At 39.6% G+C, this 20,640-nt stretch overlaps 1 protein-coding gene across 3 annotated transcripts in view; it reads right to left on the bottom strand.

The window, feature by feature from the left end:
• Positions 1–20,640, bottom strand: part of LOC139725047 (uncharacterized) — a 508,769-nt gene that overhangs the window by 444,715 nt on the left and 43,414 nt on the right. For all 3 annotated transcript variants that reach the window (XM_071636133.1, XM_071636134.1, XM_071636135.1), the window contains exons 3-4: positions 13,504–13,631; positions 11,069–11,157 (exon numbers count right to left, since the gene is read on the bottom strand). In XM_071636133.1, the coding sequence (XP_071492234.1) occupies positions 11,069–11,157; positions 13,504–13,631 (217 nt within the window). The remainder of the gene's footprint in view (positions 1–11,068; positions 11,158–13,503; positions 13,632–20,640) is intronic.

The raw sequence follows: 20,640 nt of genomic DNA, 5'->3' as shown, positions 1-20,640 counted from the left end.
TTTGGAGTGACAGTTGCTCACCAATGTAATCTCGAATACATCTAAATGTAAGTACAAGGCAAGTGCCAAAATGTGTCTCGCCCATTAGCGTAGAAGAAATTAATGTTTTTCTAGCTCCCAGAAGTTCACTGACCCCACCTCTGCGCTTTGACTTTTTGTGTGACCTTCAACTCCCCAAGGGACATTTACCAGCCAACTTTTGTCACAAATAGACATATGGATCAAAAGTTATGAACCATAATTGAAACGCACCATAAAAACTTAACATTGGGCCCTAAAAAGATTGATAACCCCTGTCTGTGACCTTTGAGCTTGCGGTGACCTTCAACTCCCCAAGGAACATCTACCATCCAAGTTTGGTCACAAACAGACTTATGGATCAAAAGTTTTTATCCACAATCAAAACGCGCCGTAAAAACGTACAGTTGGGCACTAAAAGTTCGTTGACCCCTGTCTGTGCCCTTTGACTTTGTGGTGACCTTCAACTTCTCAAAGGACATATACCATCCAAATTTGGTCACAAACAGACATATACATCAAAAGTTATGAGGCATAATTGAAATGCAATGTGCCGTAAACTCTTAACATTGACCCCTGCCTGTGACCTTTGACCTTGAGGTGACCTTCATGTTTGGTAAAATGTGTAACTTTGCATAACCACTCTTCCCTCCAAGTTTGATTGAAATTGAAGTCCTCAGTAGAGAGTTATTTAAGTTTTTGTAGCGTTACGGACGGACGACGGCCGGACGACGGACGGACAGATGCCGCAGGCGAACCCTTAGTCTCCCCGTACCTCCGGTGGGCTCGACAAAAATTGCAACAATGGCTTCCTTACCAGTCCTGGGAGAAAATGTTAATTTCTGATTAGATTTTGTAACCCCTTCAGATGGTTCAGCAGTATTATTCGACAGTCATCTGCAATATTTTGAATAACTGATTCATCAGAGTGCATTGTTGGCAAGCATGGAACATATCTTTGAGTCATGCTGCTTAATCCCCACAGTTGTGTAATAAATGTCAAATGCATGTGTAAACATTCACCAAAATATGGCAAGTTATTTACTGATGTAATGGGTTAAATTACCCTCTGTTTTTGGGGGGCTTTTTGGTCAAAAATATTTGACTCCTGTGCTACAGCAAGTCCATTGCTAATACTCAGTGTATCCTTCTTTTGCTTTCTACAATTTTCTACAGACAGTCAATTACCAGACTTTGGTTGGGCACTTTTACTTCCACCACTCACTCTTCAAAAACATTTTCTTTCTAATTATTCTCTAGTTTCTATACAAATTTATGCACCATGAAAGGCATTGAAATGTTGCATGGATTCCATTGAGCCACCACTCAATACCATTTTCCAGGGAAGAAAATATCTTTGTCTAATGAAACTTATAAGAGTACATGTATGGGAAATTCTGAATTTACATGTACACATACTTGAAATCTACATTTTGCTCAGAGTTGCAAATCGCCACACAAATCGTGCAACATGCGATCGGAACTAACCTGTCAAATGCAGCAAAATGACATAATTGTGTAAAAAAAAGTGACAAAATTCCTGAAACTGTGTGCTTGTAGTAAAGATGACAGCAGGTTGACTCAAAGGACAGCACGGGAGAAGAAAGGAGAGGTCATAAATGACCAATATTCAAATACTAAACGTTAAGATTGCACCAAACTAAGTAGTCACGTTTCTTTTCTTTTCTTTTTCACATAATAAACACCACTGCACAATGCCGAACATGCACGGCTTGAAAAACAAAACAAAACAATACAACAGGAAGCACAACCCTTGCCAACTCTAACAATTTTTTGGATATAAAAGGGTCCCCAATGATGAAAAATCAAACAAACAAATCAACCACAAGGAAAATGCACAAATTTGTACTTGTAAAGATGTGGATATGAATGCGCCACCCACTCCTGTTACGTGTATAAACAGGTATGTGTGTGGTTGCCATAGGGTAATGCATGCACCATACACAGTACAGCAGCAGGCATGAAATTATCGTATCAAGGAGGTTTAAGAGGTGGAGTTACAACTGGCTGTAATTATTCAAACAGTTGTCACTTTTCTATTGATGTACAAAAGAATTCCACAGGTGCATTTGTGCCTTTGATCGCCGGGTTTGATGCCGCCGTCTTGCTGAGCAATCTGAAGATTCATTTTGAGCGTTGACATAATGTTGGGCATATTTTGCTTGTTCATTCATTAAATAAAATGAAATCTCACTTAATAGTAAAGCATATAGAAGAAAAGTCAATCCCATCCACAAATGTGTGCAAAAGTGTAAATATGGGGCCTGTTTCATAAAACTTGTCATCAGTGGCAAGTTGTCATAGATGTGACAAGCTACTGAAATCCTTGCATCTGATTGGTTGAGAGCAAATTTGTCATAGAAATGTGGCAGTTGTTACTGATGACAAGTTTTATGAAACGGGCCCCAGAACTGCATCATGTGAAAATGTTTAAAACTGTACCCTCCTCGAAAGCCGGTTTTATCACTTTTCCATCGGGTTTATCACTTTTACACTTAATCCTGACAAATAAAACTGAAGTGGAATAATGTTATAAGTATAATTCTTTATTAATAGATATATCAGATTAGCGGCCAGGCATGGCCAGTCGAGTAATTTTCATTTTCAGTTCATGATTTTTTGCGTAATTTCTATTCCAGCATCCCTGTGTCTTTACTATTATATATCACCTATCTTTTATAAGTAGGGATGGCGAAAGGTAATTACCATTACAAAGACATATCTTCCTTAGAAAGTGACTGATGATTATGCAATGAGACACGAGTCAATTGTCTTCCTATCTGCGCGGCAGATCCAGTTTGGCACATGCTTCAAATACTTTCCAGTGGCGGCATCAAACATGGGTTCAAAGGAAATAAGACAGTTCTGACTCCATTCTCTTGAACCTCCTTGCTTGTATCTTGAAAGACGTACTGGTAAACAAACCTGAGCAAAACGCATTGTGTATTTCGGCTCCATACGCTGAGTTTCAAGGAAAGTGCCTATGTGTAGGAATGTGACTCTCTCAGTGAGCCAATCAGAGGCTATAGGTTGCTAGAGGCTTAATCTTGATTGGCACCATCTGTACAGATGGGTGATTCTCACCTCGCATCGCCACTCGGACATTGTCTTTGAGCAAGAGGTGAATCTTCAAAGCCTGTTTTCTCATAATTTTGTCGGGCTAACAAATTAAAAAGTGCATTACATTTCACTTTATATGCCCACTTACAGTAACGGACAATACAAGTGTTTTATATCAATCCAAAGCTTAGAAAATGGGCAATGTGATTCAATGAAAAAATGAATTTTCAAACTTCCTGACTTTTGCCTGAAACCTTTGTTGCCAGTCACATACAGTCAGGGGACAATTTATAAGCTATTGGGTAATTTCCTCCTTAGGCGAGACGGACCTTTAGTCACTGGCAATCCAGAATGCGTCCGGCATGCACGCATTCTCTTCTTCATTCCCGGACGCACGCATTCTACATGCATTGAGAATGCCCTATTGTTAATCCCCGCAGTCTTGTGAATAGAGGCATTCCGTCGTATTCCGAGAATGGGGATTATAGAATCCTCTATTCAAGGCGTCCGGAATGCGTCCGAGAATGCAGACAGCTTATTGAAACCATACTTTTACGTTGCAGCTTCTTTCATATGCGCCTCTATTGTCTTTGAGTTTTATATTATACCAGTGAGGTGTTGTCTCACCTCCCTGATTATACGTACCGCTACGTTGTGCACTCCAACACATACGCTGAATGAATGAAGAGAGCGTTTCTTTAGTACACTCCGGCCACCAGCATGATTTGCGCTAGCGCTCTTTCCCAGCTTTTTTTGCAACGCATGCTGTTAGGCAAGGTTACACACTAACTTTTATTTTTGGTGTCCCGATCCCGATCGAACATTGTTTTAGCATCGTAGATTATTAGAATATTACCGTTATTCATTTCCAAATGTAAAAGCAAACATCCGACATTTATTTTATTGTCATACTTAGCCGAATGTTACTGTTTTTCATTTTTGAACGTCAAGGCAGACGTCGGACATTTACTTTACCATCAAACGCAGTTGAATGTTACTGTTATTCATTTCGAAATGTAATAGCAAATATCCGACATTTATTTTAGCATCGTATGGAGCAGAATGTTTCTGCTATTCACTTCCAAACGTAAAAGCAATCATCTCACATTTATTTTGGCATCTTCAGGTGCTGAATGTTATTACTATACATTGTATTTACTTTCGAAAGTAAAAGGAATATCCAACATGTTTTCATCATCGTACGTAATTGAATATTTTAATTGTTATTCATTTCTGAACGTCAGAGAGATCATTCAATTTTCGACATTTTAGCATCTTCCGGAGCTGAATGTTACAGCTATTTACTTTCGAAAGTAAAATCAAACATTAGATATTTATTTTATCATCGTACGAAATTGAATTCTTATTCATTTCTGAACGTCAAAGGGATTATTCGACATTTTACCATCTTCCGGAGCTGAATGTTATGGCTATTTACTTTTGAATGAGCAAACATCCGGCATTCATTTCATCATCGTACGTAGTTGGATAGATCTACTATTGTTATCCATTTCCCAACGCCAAAGCAAACACTCGACATCTATTTTAGCATCTTCCGGAGCTGAATGTTACTCCCATTTATTTTCGAACATAAAAGCAAACACCAGACATTTATTTTATCATCGTACGGAGTTGAATATTATTGTTATTCATTTCTGAACGTCAAAGCAAACATCAAACATTAATTTTACCATCGAACGCAGCTAAATGTTACTGTTATTCATTTCGAAATTTAAAAGCAAACATCGGACAATTATTTTAGCATTGTATGGAGCAGAATATTACTGCTATTCACTTCCGAACGTTAAAGCAAACATCCGACATCTAATCATCGTACGGAGTTGAATATTATTATTTATTTCCGAACGTCAAAGGGAGCATTCGACATTTACTTTTAGCATCTTCCGGAGCTGAATGTTATTTACTTTCGAGCGTAAAAGCTGTCGGAATGTGCTTTGAAGCCTGACCTGGCTGGCATGAATGGGTATCGAGTTTCAATCAACATCTACTGTTGTTTTATTCTTGTATTTGATAGTGTCGTTTCACCTGACAGAAACACAGAAATCAGGAAGGTGTAGGGAAGAGGTTTTTGTTGTGTGTTGCAATGTGTGTGTGTGTGTGTGTTTTCTCGTGTTTTCTTTTTCTTCTTTTTTTTTTCCAATGGGATCGAGGCCAAGGTGGGGGAAAGAACAGAGTGAAATGAGTACAAGTACACAGTGAAAGGAGTCAGGTAGAGGGGAGGTGGAATAACCAATTACCAGCAGCAATTCAAATATTTAAGTACCATTATGTGAAAAAAAAATGAGTGCTACACGTATTTTAGTCAGAGCTGCCAACCTTTGGAAGCACATATTAGTACTCAGCAGCTCCAAAATTCGTATTTTTCCACCAGAATTCGTATTTTTCAATCTCCCTCTTTTTGCTATTTTGAATTAAACTCGTCGACTTATGAGGCCTACAGGCTCTAAACATAACGTTATGACACATGCCGAAGCATCCAGCTGGTCACCAGCACGATAAAGATTCTGAACTACGCAATGTTCAGCGTTGATTGATTGCTTTCTCGCAATGAATGTGTACAAGTGCAAATTTGTACCTCCAAAAACTTGCTGGGCTGATGATTATGGAAGCTTCCACTATCTAGCAGGGGACGGGGAATGCTTGATCTTCTCAAGAGAGGTTCTGTGTGAGCGGATGCAAAACTCTTTTCTGTGTTTCCAATTATTGTTTACTATAAAAACATAATCATGCGTATTTTTCAGGCTTTTTTCATTTTATTGGATTTTAAATATTAGTACTTTCCGAAGTATTCCAATTCCTTTTCCCCTGACTGGAATCGGAAAGTCTGCGATAACGATGATCGCAAAATGTCGCGCTGTGTGTGGAAGCGCCGATGTGGTGCAAACACGTGGCTTCACTTTCAAGTTTAAAGGAATGCGCCATGTGCTCCTGCCTATAAGAGGTTACTGCAAGTTCGATGGATCGAATGCGCCATAGCTGAGCTGAGCTGAATGGCTTGTTTACGGTAAACATGCAGTTTATGTTCGATATGAAGAAATCATTACGTTTTTCACGAGGGAAGAACACACAAAACAAACAAACAAACAAAATACACCCACGAACGAATGTTGATAGCCAAAACTTTGAAAAGTAATACTAGTAAGCAGTTTTGATGAGCGTGAACTGAAATTAATTGTCGTTACACGTATTTTGCTGTCTAACCAGGTGATGACTGCATCTCATTGGACCTACTCGTAGTGAATTTGTCTGGGCATACGAGATCTTTCATGTATTTCTGTGATTGCATTTTTAATTGACTGAATAATCAATCATTTTTGTATTGTTCAGGGAACATTAGATATTCGATAAAGTACACTATAATCGACAGTTCGATGTTTCCTACTATGCGCCAAAAGAAAGGCTATAGACATAGAATCATGATATCTTGCAATGATTCCTTTAATTCAACTTATGAGCTGGTTCTTCGATCGATATTTCCAGGACATTTACACGCCGTTTATTCCAGTGTGCGCATTCTTTCGTCTGGCACGCACCTGGGTGTGGCACCTGCTTTTGTGGAAATTTTCACAAGGGAGAGGGGTTGGGTATCAAGTTTCTTCGAGCCGAAGAGACTGCATACACAATCTCTTCGCTTTTATTTATTGTCATTCGTGTTTTCCCCTTATTCTTTGCTGAAATTGAACATTTAGATTTAACTTTACGAAAGTTGCTATAGCACATGGTTCTTTTTGTTCAATTGTTGTGAGGTGTGACGGTGTATGTAATTTCTTTTTTTATCATTCTTGAGAGGGGAAAGAAGAGTAAGGGGGAAAGAAGAGTAAGAGGGAAAGGGAAATAAAACAAACGTCACGTACGCTAAGCATTCACAAGAAGCCGTCTTTTTACACCAGTCACCAGCATAGTTATCATCATCACCATCAGACATCACTCGAGATAATTTTTGGCTTTGTTTATCAATATTAAGAAACATGCATAGTCCCTCGAGATAAACACCTAGGAAAATAAATAACAAATACAAAGTATCAACACCTCCCAACAACACAAATATTTAGAAAAGACAACAAACAGCACATCGAAGCGGCTGGGATCAAACTCCGTCGCTTCGATTCGAAAAAGGATTGCAGCGAAGCGGAGAAATCGCCGTTACGAAAATAACAGTGCAGAGAATTACGTTTAAATACTTCAAAGGATAAGGGGAACGAATAAAGTTTAAGTGATATTTCCTAAAATGGAAGAAATCGTACCAAAACGAGGTATGAGAAACGACAGAAAGAAAACAAAGTTTAGTAGTAAGCTTATAGGACGCGAAAATAAATACACATTGGAAACTCGGTATTGCGACGAGATCCTTGGGATCAAGTCAATAAACGATACAAGACAAACGAAATTAATTCATTTTGACCGGAAAATAGTTTGTGATAAGTATTCTGCTATGTGAGATCTCCTTTAGTAGGCCTAGATCTAGACAGTATAAACTATATCAAGTTTCCACAATCCGTCACAGGAAAGAAAGTTCGAGCGCTTTTCACCTATACAGTGCACATCAACACATGGACAGAAACTCACCTCTCAATACTTTGCAATGACATTGCCAATAGCACACAACACTCTATTAAAAAGTCATTTCGTATTTGGGAGGCAAGGGAAAAGCAGATGAAGAAAAAGAGAAAAAGAAGCAGACATTGGGCAATGGAATGCTCACTATACCTGCCTCAAATAATGAAGGGTACGAGTATGCAGCTACTCAGGCCAAGGAGGTATGATATCTCCTTGACAACACGTTGTATGCTACACACACTAAATGAAAAAAAAAAAAATGTATATAACCAATAGAAAACGTAATGCCGTAAATTTGTTGACAAAAAACCGTAATAATTACGGAAAAATCGCAATGGTTGACATCTCTGCCAAAAACGCACGTCGGGCCACCCAAATTTCAGACATGAACGATTTTGGTGGCCCGATCGGGTCCCCCCAAAAAGTCGGATATTTGCCTTACCTTTAGGAAATTAACAGCGGTAACAATCGGCTCCGTATACGAAGATGCTAAAATAAATGTCAGATGTTTGCTTTCAATTTTGGAAATAAATAAAGGTAATCATACCGGGGAAAATAACGGTAATCATAACGGTTACGGAAATCATACGGAGTCGAATATATTCGACCCCGTATATGTCACGATGTTTGCTTATACTGTTGGAAATGAATAACGGTAAGATTCAGTGCTAAAATTAACGTCAGATATTTGATTTTGAGTTCGGGAATGAATAAGGGATAACATTCGGCCTCTGGAAGATGCTGTTATAAATTTCGAATGTCTGCTTTGGCGTTCGGAAATGAATAATAATATTCAACTCCATACGATGATAAAATAAATGCCGGATGTTTCCTTCTAAGTTCGAAAGTAAATAGCAATAACATTCAGCTCCGGAAGATGCTAAAATGAATGTCAAGATGTTTGCTTTCTACTGTTGGAAATGAATAACGGTAAGATTCAGCTCCGTATGGCGCTAAAATTTATGTCAGATATTTGATTTTGCTTTCGGGAATGAATAAGGGTAACATTCAGCTCTGGAAGATGCTAGTCGAATGATTCCATTGACGTTTGGAAATGAATAACAATAATATTCAATTCCGTATTAAGATGATAAAATAAAAGTCTGATGTTTGCTTTTATGTTCGAAATAGCAATAACATTCAGCTCCGGAAGATGCGAAAATGAATGTCGAATGTTTGCTTTGGTGTACGGAAATCAATAACAATAATATTCAACTCCGTACGGTGGTAAAATAAATGCCGGATGTTTGCTTTTGCGTTCGAAGTAAATTGCAATAACATTCAGCTCCGGAAGATGCCTAAAATAAATGTTGAATGATCCCTTTTCGTTCGGAAATGAAAGACGATAATATTAAATAGCAATAACATTCAGGTCCGAAAGATGCTAAAATGAATGTCGAATGTTTGCTTTGGTGTACGGAAATGACATAACAATAATATTCAACTCCGTGAGGTGGTAAAATAAATGCCGATGTTTGCTTTGCGTTCGAGAGTAAATTGCAATAACATTCACTCCGGAAGATGCTAAAATAAATGTCGAATGATCCCTTTTACGTTTGGAAATGAAAGACAGTAATATTCAACTCCGTAAGATTATAGAATAAATGTCTGATGTTCGTTTTAATGTTCGGAAGTAAATAACAATTACATTCAGCTCCGGAAGATGCTAAGATAATGTCGAATGATCCCTTTGATGTTCGGAAATGATTACAATAATATTCAACCCCGTACGTTGTGAAATGAATGCCGGCTGTTTGCTTTTGCGTTTGAGAATAACTTGAATAGCAATAACATTCAGCTCCGGAAAATGCTAGAATAAATGTCGAATGATCCCTTTGACGTTCGAAATGAATGACTATTCAACTCCGTATAAGATGATAAAATAAATGTCTGATGTTTGCTCTAATGTTCGAAAGTAAATAGCAATAACATTCAGCTCCTGAAGATGCTAAAATAAATGTCGAATGATCCCTTTGACGTTCGAAATGAATAGCAATTATATTAAACTCCGTTCGATGATAATAATGTTTGCTTTTACTTTCGAAAGAATAGCAATAACATTCGGCTCCGGAAAATGCCAAAATGAATGTCAGATGATTGCTTTTACGTTTGGAAGAGAATAGCAATAACATTCTGCTCCATAAAATGCTAGATTAAATGTTGGATATTTGCTATTACATTTCAAAATGAATAACACTAACATTCAGTTGCACTTGATGGTACAAATAAATGTCTAATGTCTGCCTTGACGTTCAAAAATGAAAACATTCCGCTCCGTACGATGCTAAGATAATTGTCAGATGATCCATTTCACTTTCGGAAGTGGACAGCAGTAACATTTGGCTCCGTATGACAATAAAATAAATGTTTGATGTTTGCTTTTAAATTTGGAAATGAATGACGGTAATATTCTTCTCGTACAGTGCTAACATAAATGACAGATTGTTGCTTTTACATTTGGAAATGATTAACGGTATCAATCGGCTCAATTAGATGCTAAAATAGATAGCGGGTGTTTGCTTTCACGTTCGGAAATGAATAAGGATAACATTCAGCTCCGTAAAATGCTAAAATGAATGTCGGTTGTTTGCTTTTACATGTGAAAATGATTAACGGTAACATTCAGCTCCGTAAGGTGCTAAAACACTAGTAAATGTTCCATGATTGCTTTTGCAATAAGAAGTGAATAACGGTTACTTTTGGCTCTTTACAATGCTAGAACAAATGTCGGATATTTCCAAATGTTTGCAAATGCGGCGCATACTATAGTATTGAATTCAAGCTCATGTTCACGCGACACGGTCTGTTGGCTGCTTTATAGAAAGCTGGATCGCTGGTGAATTAATCCCTTTACCGTCAGGTTTTTGCAGACAATAGAGGGATTAATCCAGGTCACACGTATCGTTGAAGCATTCTCAGTTTCATTCCGGAATGCCCGGCTTATTTCTAGGCCCTGTTAAGCTGAGCATTCCCAAGCGGCGGCCGGAATGGGTATAGAATGCGCGCATTCTGGAGTGCATGCCATAAAGATAAAGGGCATTCCGAACGCATTCTGGATTTCCAACGACTAAAAGTCCGGCGCGCCTTAAGCTTTGGTGAGTGGGGCTGGGGTGGGGTTGATGGGGTACTGTATGCGTCGAATATTTTGAGAGGCTTTCAATTTCACGAATTTTGAAAGTCAGGCGCTATTCGCGAAATTAAAGACACACGAAAATAACGACTCTGATCCCGATGTGAATGTAAAGCACACATATACATTTCTCTGTTCAGTACAGTACTCCATGATCGTGAATTTGACCACTCGCGAAATCGTCGAGAACTCCCAATTCAAGAAAATTTAGTCTCGCTAAATATATGGTGTATGCAGTAGATGGTCAATGCTGCTACTTGCCTTGTCCATCTGATGCTCTTGGATTGGCCCCCAGCTGCAAGAGGACTTCTAGACATGGATATTGCCCCTTCTGTGCTGCAAAATGCAATCTTGAAAAAGGGAAGTACAGGAACAAAGAGGATAATAAAAGAAGTACAATAACAGAAAAGATGGAATATGACAGATCGAGGATAGAAAAAACGGAAAGCAACAATAGAAAAGACATATATAGTACACAAAAAGACAGAGAAGTTAGTGAGATGAAAAGAGCAATAGTGAGACATGAAGAAAATTATATTAAAAATAAACTAGAAATATCACTGATTGTGATTAATGACCCTGCTCAATATTTCTTCTTTGGTAAGCGCCAAAAACAACAAACAATATCTTTACATATACTGTACATGTCTGTAAACTGTAAAAACATGAGTTCAAATCTGCTTCACAGATATCACATGTGAGCCAATTTATTGTCAATTACTTACGTAAACAATTGATATATTCAGAGCGGGTTGATAGAATAGAGTTGCGACACTGGGGTACAAAGGTCATGTCAAATAGTTCCCCGTGGTCGTCGATGTCGAGGAATTATTTCTACAGGGTTTTCACATAGGCGCGCAGTACCATACGAACCCAGCGGCATGTGTGAGATACCAATTGCGTGCGACAGGAGTGTGACTTGTTGAGAAAAATGTCCTGTTTTCACGGCAATCATGTAAACTTAATGAAGTAGAGGAAAGAGTACTTGCCTGTTGAAGTCAAGGAAACGGTTGCAAACAACTACAGGCCTCGAACTACCCGGGAGGCAAAAGGCAATTTGCCGCAATGCCCTATCTACTTGCCACAATGCCTCTCTCAAAATTACCATGCTTACTGCAACTTTTCCTTGCTGCCCTTAAAAAATTTTGAGAGAGAGTGCCCCTAAAACCAAAAATTGCCTGTCCCTAAAACTGGCGAAATTCGAGGCCTGCAACTAGTAAGGATGAAATATTTTCAAAGTGGTTTTATTGCTCCTGGATGATGTTGATGGGCAAACGTCAAAATGGAAGGACGAAAATATTATGTAGTCCCACTCCTTTACAATTGTTGTTGCAATTCAAAATCCCAGGCTATTGGTCTTTATTGTTCTTCTGACGACCAGGGGGAACTCTCGCGTAGAACCCATGCGCGGAGCGCGTAACTCTACTTTGCGCCAGCCACGGAGCAAAATAACAATAAGTGCATTGTTTGCGTCATAATGGGGGTACGCGGTTTTCCAACGACATCAACGATCGGGGGAACTATTTTGAGGGATTGACCAATCAGCGCGAACTTCTGGTGTCACAACTCTATCTATCAACCCGCTCTGGATATATTGTATCTGCTTTCTCTTGATTTTGAGGTCACAGTGTGCTGATACCATGGCAACATACTTTCTGCTACTTTTGAAAAATATGCCTTGCAACACATTGTTTAAAATTCATGAAAGATCAAGTTACAACATCAGTATCCTACAGCCATTGCATATATGCCAAATTCAAGGCAAGTGTTCAAAAACTGAATGAGTTAATCAAATCCACAATATTTCCAATACTTTTTATTCTAAAATATGCTGTTACCATGGCATCACATTGCTTGTCATTAATGAAAGATGAAGTGTCCAAATGTACACTGTACATACTACAGAGGTCACATACTGTATAGCAAATTTCAAGTTAAATACTCAGAAACTGAGGGAGTTAGCTTTATCCTCATATTTCGTATTATTTGTATAAAAAATGTTGTTGCCATAGCAACACATATCCTGGGCACTAACAAATAAGTCGTCTTGCACATTAACATATCATAGTGATCCTACATCCCATGTATATTCCACATAAAATGCTCAAAAACTGAGAGAGCAGTTCAATCCTGTGCAGAATTTTGTAACTATGATTTGTACAAAAACTGCTGTTGCACTGGCAACGCATTTCTCAACACTCACAAAAAGGTGTCTTGCAGAACTGCACATTACCTTGATAACATGTGCGTAATTTCAACTAAGTTGCTTTTAAACGGAGAGTTAATTGACCCACATTTTGGCATGAGTTCTATTAAAAAATGTTGCTTCCATGGCAATGCATCACTTGATACTGACAAAACAGGTGTCTTGCACATCTACCCAAGATAGCGGTCACACATGCCAAATTTTAGGTCAATTCTTGAAAAAATGAGGATGGGTTTGATCCACAAGATTTTGCAACGGACCAATCGGCTGATTGCAAGCTACCCAACCTCCGGGTGATTCCTACATTCCGCCCATACACTTTTTGTTGGGGTGGGGGGTGTACGCACAAACTCTGTCAACTTTATCAAGTAACACAAAGAGACAGACAGACACCAATTCAGAATACAGAAATCGATAAAGAATTGACATCAGATAGGTGGTCAGAGAGACAAGTGGCTGTGAAGCATTATCAGATCAGATGGAAACTCACGCAGTCTTTCCCTCAGTATCTAGCTTGGTTGGTGAAGTGCCCTTCTTGGCAAGGGTCATCTGAAGCTTCTCAATGTCCCCTGCCTCGATGGCTTGCAGCACTTTGTCATCATTCTTGGTCCATTCAAACTGCTCAAGACATACACACAGAAAGAAAAGAGAGCAATTGATGCTTTGTACACAGGCAAGAGTGAAAATTTGTGTCTTGAAGATACACAATGTTACTGTTGTTACATATGATTAAAGTTCCTCCCTCCCTCCCCCCCCCCCCCGAAATTTGATGACCAATAGATGCACCATCAAATCTGATCTAAACTAGAAATGTCGCTACGGCGACTGATGCCTCCGCCATAATGCATGATTCTCCCAATAGGTGTATAGTACAATGTCTTCACAATGTGTGATGACAGTTTCACATAACTGGCAAAATATCAAAATAACAGGTTTATCAGAAATATCTTGAATGTTCACTTTCCACGAACTGGGTTTGCTATAATTGTCTATTAAAGAGTGCAGGTACACATATTTGGGGAATTGAAAATTTTTACTTGACTTCTGACCGACCTTATTATAAGTTTATGCATGGAGTATAATTTTCAAGGTATGAAGAAAGAGTGTAATTACACTAAAAAAAACAGTACAAAATATATCTTTTTTTTTTCATCTAAACCTAACCTTTGACCCTTAACCTTTGACCTTTGACCTTCTGGCTGGAAATTTCCAAGAGAATCTCCATTCAGTAATACATGTACATATATTAAATTTTAAAACTAATAATGCAATCATTGCATATACTAGTACAGGCGTATATGAGGGAAATAGTAACATTTTGAGGAGTTGACCTTGACCTTTGACCCCCTGACTATTGACCCATGGCCCCTAAATTCCCTAGATAATCCCTGCCAGTCAGTACATGCATATGTACCAAGTTCCATGAAGATACATTGAACCATTTGTGAGAAAAGTGATATTGCAACATTTTCACCTAACCTTTGACCTTTTGACCTTTGACCTTATGACATGAAACTCTCTCTGGAGAATCTTTATGCAGTAGTACATGTCTACACTAAGTTTCAAGAAAATAACTGCGGGCATTGCATAGATATGGGGGAAATAGCAACATTTTCAGCATTTGACCTTGACCTTTTGACCTTTGACCTCTTGTCAATGTCACTAAAATCTACTCAACTAATTGTCCCATCATACATCATCCTTGGACCAAGTTTGGTGAAAGCTGCTTCATCCAGTTTTGAGTTATCACGTAAACAGATAAATTTTAGGATTTGACCTTGATCTTTGACCTTTGACCTCTGTCCAATTTCACTGAAAAACTAATCAAGTAATTGTCCCATCATACATCATCCTCCAACAAAGTTTGGTGAAATTTGCTCCATAAAGTCTTGAGTTATCGCGTAAACGGATAAATTTCATGATTTGACCTTGACCTTTGACCTTTAGCCGATTTCACCTAAAATCTAATCAAATCATTGCCCCATCATACTTCATACTTTTACCAAGTTTGGTAAAATTCCAGTAAATATTACTCAAGTTATCGCGTAAACGAAAGCGGACGGACGTACGTACGGACGTACGTACGGACGGACGGACGGACAACCCGAAAACATAATGCCTCCGGCACCACTACGTGGCGGAGGCATAAAAACTATTTAAAAGAACATAATACATATCATGCAGGACTAATTTTTTTTCTCTCCTCAATTCAGTTTCCACATTTCCAAATATACATAAAAATTAAAGGAATACTCCAAGAGAGCAAACCTCCACAAAGCAGCCATAATTAAAACTACAATTATCACTCAATATGATTAATATCCCCATCTAAAACTGAGGGAGCAAGCAAAATCAACAATAATTTTGTAAGCGCTTTATTGGGAAAGAAATGTTGTTACCATGGCAATGATTTGTTCAACATTGAAGGAAGACGTGCTTTGGTCATTTAATTATGAGAGTAAAACTAATGAAATGCTCAAAAACTGAGTGAAATAGATAAACTTGTGAAATTTTTCAAAGATTTTCATTACAAAATGCTGTTGCCACGCAACACACTGTTTGACATCAACATAAGATGAAGTTTGCAGAACTTCCATTGCGGCGGTCACACATGATGAATTTCAAGCAAATTGGTCAAAAACTGAGGAAGTTAACTGAATCTACAGTATTTATTAGTTTGTACATCTGCATACTTCACTGGTCACATGTGCCAAATTTCAAGTCAAATAATAACAAACTGAGGGAGTCGAGTGGATCCACAATAGTTTTGTACGATTATCATTGAAAATATGCTGTTACCATGGTATAACATTGTTCAAAGATGACAGAAGATTAAGTTTGCAAATCTTTTTACTAAAGTGGTAACATGTGTTAGATGCTCACAGACTGAAGTACTTTTGAATAATTTTCATTCAAAAACTGTTTTTTGCCATGGTAACACACTGTTCAACAATGATGAAAGATAAATTTTGCACATCTACGTAACATAGCCATCACATGTGCCAAATTTTAAGCAAAATGCTCTTGAAAGGACTGGGGGAGTGTGCTGAATCTACAGTATTTTTTAATGATTTTCTTTAAACAAGAGACCCAGGGGTCACGCGCTCACCTGAGTATTGCAAGTTCACCTTCCATGCATTCTTGCAGACTCTTCCCTGAGAACATTGGAAACTTGTGGTGGGGTAGCTTTGAGAGCTGGGGGCATGGTGCCATTTGCATATATTCCATCACACTGGTAAAAAATACCTGCTAAGTACACTGTACTTCACAGAATGGACTATGCAGTTTGGTAAAAAAACAAGACTTAAAGGGGAATACTAAAGAAATAGAATTATATATGAAGTGAAAGAGTGGGACACATAGAACAATTTGTCATTGACATCGTTTAAAATGGCCTTTTTGAAGTGGAGTTAGAGGATTTTGAAAATTTACACCTGTCACCCCCCTGAAATCTAGGTCACAGCGTAAATTTCAAGGCTTTGCCGATGACGTCATGGGATGAAAGGAATCGCGCAAGGTCTCGAGCGCCGCAGGCCCCCCGCGCATAATGCATGCATTGTATCATACAAGTTGTTGTAGATAGTATTTGCATACAAAGTTTAAAAGTTTGTTTTTCGATAATGCACGACATCGTACGTTAAGGCCATGCAGTGATGATCAGGATGATTTCTTGGTGGAATTTGAATGTGGGAGCGATGATGAACTGACTGATACAGTACACACTAGTGATGATAACGATGATGAAACTAGTGATGATGACCCTGGTGAAGTTGGAGAGATAGATGTTGCTGACGAGCCGGACGGCGGGGTGCAGGAGGGAGATGCTATGGGCGAGCTAGTGGGGAAGGCCCAGGGCGGTCCGGTTGAAGCGGACGGACTTAGTGGAGATTGGCAGTACGAGCCCTTGCCACACAGCAGGCCAGGGGACAATGTTGGTGACGCAGGACCAATACCAGGTAGACTTCAAAATTTAGATGGGTAAGAGTTTTTTTTTTTTTTATTCTGAACTGAAAATGAACCGAGCTTAGTGCTGACTTGATCTCGTACTTCAGAGTAGCAGTAGGCCTAACTGAACATAGCCCAGTCGCTGTAAGTAGCGCAGCGTCTGGTCGGGCTACGTATTATCAATCACATCACACTCACTCCTATACAGCCCAGTCGCTGTACGTAGGTACGTCGCAACAGGTATTCGCACAGCGTATTTACAGCGTCTGGTCGGGCGAACTCACTCCATACTCCCGTTCACAGCTCATCAGCATTCTATCTAGCAAGAGCTAGGTACTGCACGATCCATTCATTACTTCACTGAGTCCATCAAACTTTTATCACTATCGATGAAAATCGCAGTGCTCTGTATCGTTTATTTTATCACCAGATAGGCCGGCCGGCCTAGTCAAGACTTCGACTTAGCCGATACCCGCGCATTGATTGCGTGGTATCTAGCATTAGCGATCCACGCACGCCGAATGTTTTGCGAGTTTTTTTTAAAATTATTTTTGCCAATTTCGCTTTTTGCGAATTTAAAAACACGAGAAAATATTGACTCTCTTTCCGTATATATTTCCTTCTTCCGTGGTGTACTCCACAACCACGAATTTAAGCACTGGCGAAATTATTGGCAAGTCCCGATTCGCGAAAAAATAGACTCGCTAAATACATGTACAATATGTATATGGCGAACACAGCTGTAGTACTACCGAGGAACTGCCGATATAATACATTGTACGTATCAAAGAGGTACGAAGCTCAGGCTTCTCCGCTCTTTGATACACGGAGGCTACTGCACTGCGACATACACGGCCGGTGATGGGCGCATGCATGTGACTGATCGACTATGAAGCACCATCGTACAGGCACTAGGCCTGACAGCTTCTGTATTCGTGGCCTAAATAACACGTAACAGACTCTATTTAAACGAGGAAATGTGTGATTTCACAGGAGACTTGAAGTAGAAAACAATTTTATTTCATTTTTTGTGACATTCTGATAAAAAATGTCTTGGGATTTCGGGGTATGAGCCTCGACATCACGCTCTCATCGAGAGCATACATAGGTAAGCTTAGGCTGTTGTGTGATACTTCCGGGTTTGCCTTTCATCCCATGACGTCATGGACACGCCCCCAAAATAACCACGGATCTTCCGATTAGGCATGATTCAGGATACAATTTTTCTAAGCAGCCGTTCTCCAAAACGCAATTTTCTAAATGGATGAATAAAAGGCTGCTGTGTTTAACATGCTTTATGCTTGAAATGGGGGAATAATCCAACAAAATATGCATTTCCTTTAGTATTCTGCTTTAGAGCCCTGTGTTATTTTTTATTCTAGAGAAGAATATTAGTCAATATTCCTTAATCTAGGAGGTTTGGACCCCCTGGGCCCCCAAGGAAAGCATGGGGCCCATTCAAACACTTTGAGATCCTATCCCCCCAGCAATGCTACTTACCAAGTTTGGTGAAAATCCATTATGTTGTTTTCAGCAAAAAGCTGAAAATTTAGCTGCGAATTTGGATCCACTTGGAACTACAGTCATCAATGTACAAACTCAAAGTAACATTGCTTAAATATCACTTCTGGTTCTAGAGAAGAATTGTAAATATTCCTTACTGTCTGTTCGGAGGGGGGGGGGGAATTAAGCCCCCTCGAGTCCCCCAAGAGGAGTTGAACAAATTGAGATCTTAAACCCCTGGCATTAATGCTACCTGTCAAGTTTGGTGAATATTCGTCGGGGTTTTCAATGATAATGAACATGTACAATTTACATCACCATTTTGACCCATCCCATTCCACTCCTTGGGTCGCAAGGGGGGGGGGGGGGGGGAGCAACCCTGATTCTGCCACGAGCAAACTTGAAACAGTAGTCATCAATATACTGACTCATTGTACTAACTTATACACATGTAGCTCAATCACTTCTGGTTCTAGAAAAAGTCTTCAAAGATTCCTTACTAAGCGGTGGGTTTAAGGGGTGGGGTTCTAGAGAAGAAGATTTTCTAAGATTCTTTAATTTTGGGGGGTTTGGGCCCCTCTGGGGGCCCCCAGGTGGGGTATGGTGCCCATTTGAACAAATTGAGATCCTATCCCACTAGGGATGCTACCTGCCAAGCTTGGTGGAAATTGGTCATGGGGTTCTGAAGAGGGAGATGAAAATGTAAAAAGTTTACGCACGACGGACGACAGACGAAGAGTGATCACAATAGCTCACTTCAGCCTTCGGCTCAGGTGAGCTAAAAATGTGCTGTTGCCATGGCAAAGAATTGTTCAGTGCTGTACCAATACCAAATTACAAGCCAAACATTAAAAAGAACTAGGGTTGGATTACTCTACATATTTTTGTATGATTTCATCAACTGGCAACTGACTTCTCAACACTCATGAAAAAAGGTGTCTTGCATAACTACATATTACATTGATAGCTTGTACCAAATTTCAGCTCAATTCCTTTAAAACTGAGAGAGTAGTTTGATCCAACACATTTTGTGTGATTTTCATGAAGATATGCCATGGCCATGGCAATGCTTGTTTGTTTGTTTGTTCATTTCCATCTGAGAAGATGGCTAGATAGCCCATATTCAGCTACGTTAAGCTGGTCTTCCATGGGGCCCAGTTGGATGTGAGATGGGACCACTTCACTGGGTTAAACACCCTGCTCTTTGCGATGAATGAATGAAGCGGGATCTTTTACATGCATGAGTTGTGACTCTCTCGTACAAGGGACCTCCATTTTATGTCCTATCTGAGGGACAGAGTGTTTTGCCTCTTGCTAGAGGGGATGGTATGATTACCCACAACATTGCTCAGTCCAGACTCTGATTCAAACCCGGGTCCTTAGGATCGTGAGGCAGATGTGCTACCGACTGAGCCAACTCACCGCTACCGACTGAACCAACTCACTGCATCAAGTGATCATGACCAAAAAAAACCCCAAGAGACCCGGGGGTCACGCGCTCACCTGAGTATCGCAAGTTCACCTTCCATGCTTTCTGCAGACTCTTACCTGAGAACATTGGAAACTTATGGTGGGGGTAGCTTTGATAATGGGGGCATGGTGTCCATTTACATACATATTCCATCACACTAGTAAAAATACTCACCGCACCTAGTGCCATCACACAAAGCAAACGGAATCGAAATCGGGTTAGAAATGGTGAAGGAGTAGCATTTTGAAGCAAAATGTTCAATATAGGTCAAAGGTCAAGGTCAAAGGTCACAACTGAAATTCTGTGTAGAAGTTTCAAAGCTCCCATGTAGTGCTATCATATAAAGCAAACAGAATCAAAATTGGCTCATAAATGACAGAGAAGTAGCAAATTGAATATTTTGATCACACACGGACGCACAGACGGACGGACGGACGGACACACGGACACACACACATACGGAGCCCGTTTCACAGTCCCCTGCTCAAACTCGTTCGGCGGGGACAACAAACTCGAAACCACAGTCATCAATGTACTAATTCATAGTATTACCTTGGCTCTATCACTTTTGGTTCTAGAGAAGAAGATTTTTTGAGATTCCTTAATTTTGGGGGGTTTGGGCCCCTCTGGGGGCCCTCCAGGTGGGGTATGGTGCCCACTTGTACAAATTGACATCCTACCCCCCTAGGGATGCTACCTGCCAAGTTT

Source organism: Diadema antillarum, unplaced genomic scaffold (genome assembly GCF_040938485.1).
Source record: "Diadema antillarum isolate AM-2024a unplaced genomic scaffold, OU_Dant_1.0 seq00000013_RagTag, whole genome shotgun sequence".
Lineage (NCBI taxonomy): Eukaryota > Metazoa > Echinodermata > Echinoidea > Diadematoida > Diadematidae > Diadema > Diadema antillarum.
The sequence above is the reverse complement of the archived record's forward strand: the minus strand, read 5'-3'. Positions and strand labels throughout refer to the sequence as shown.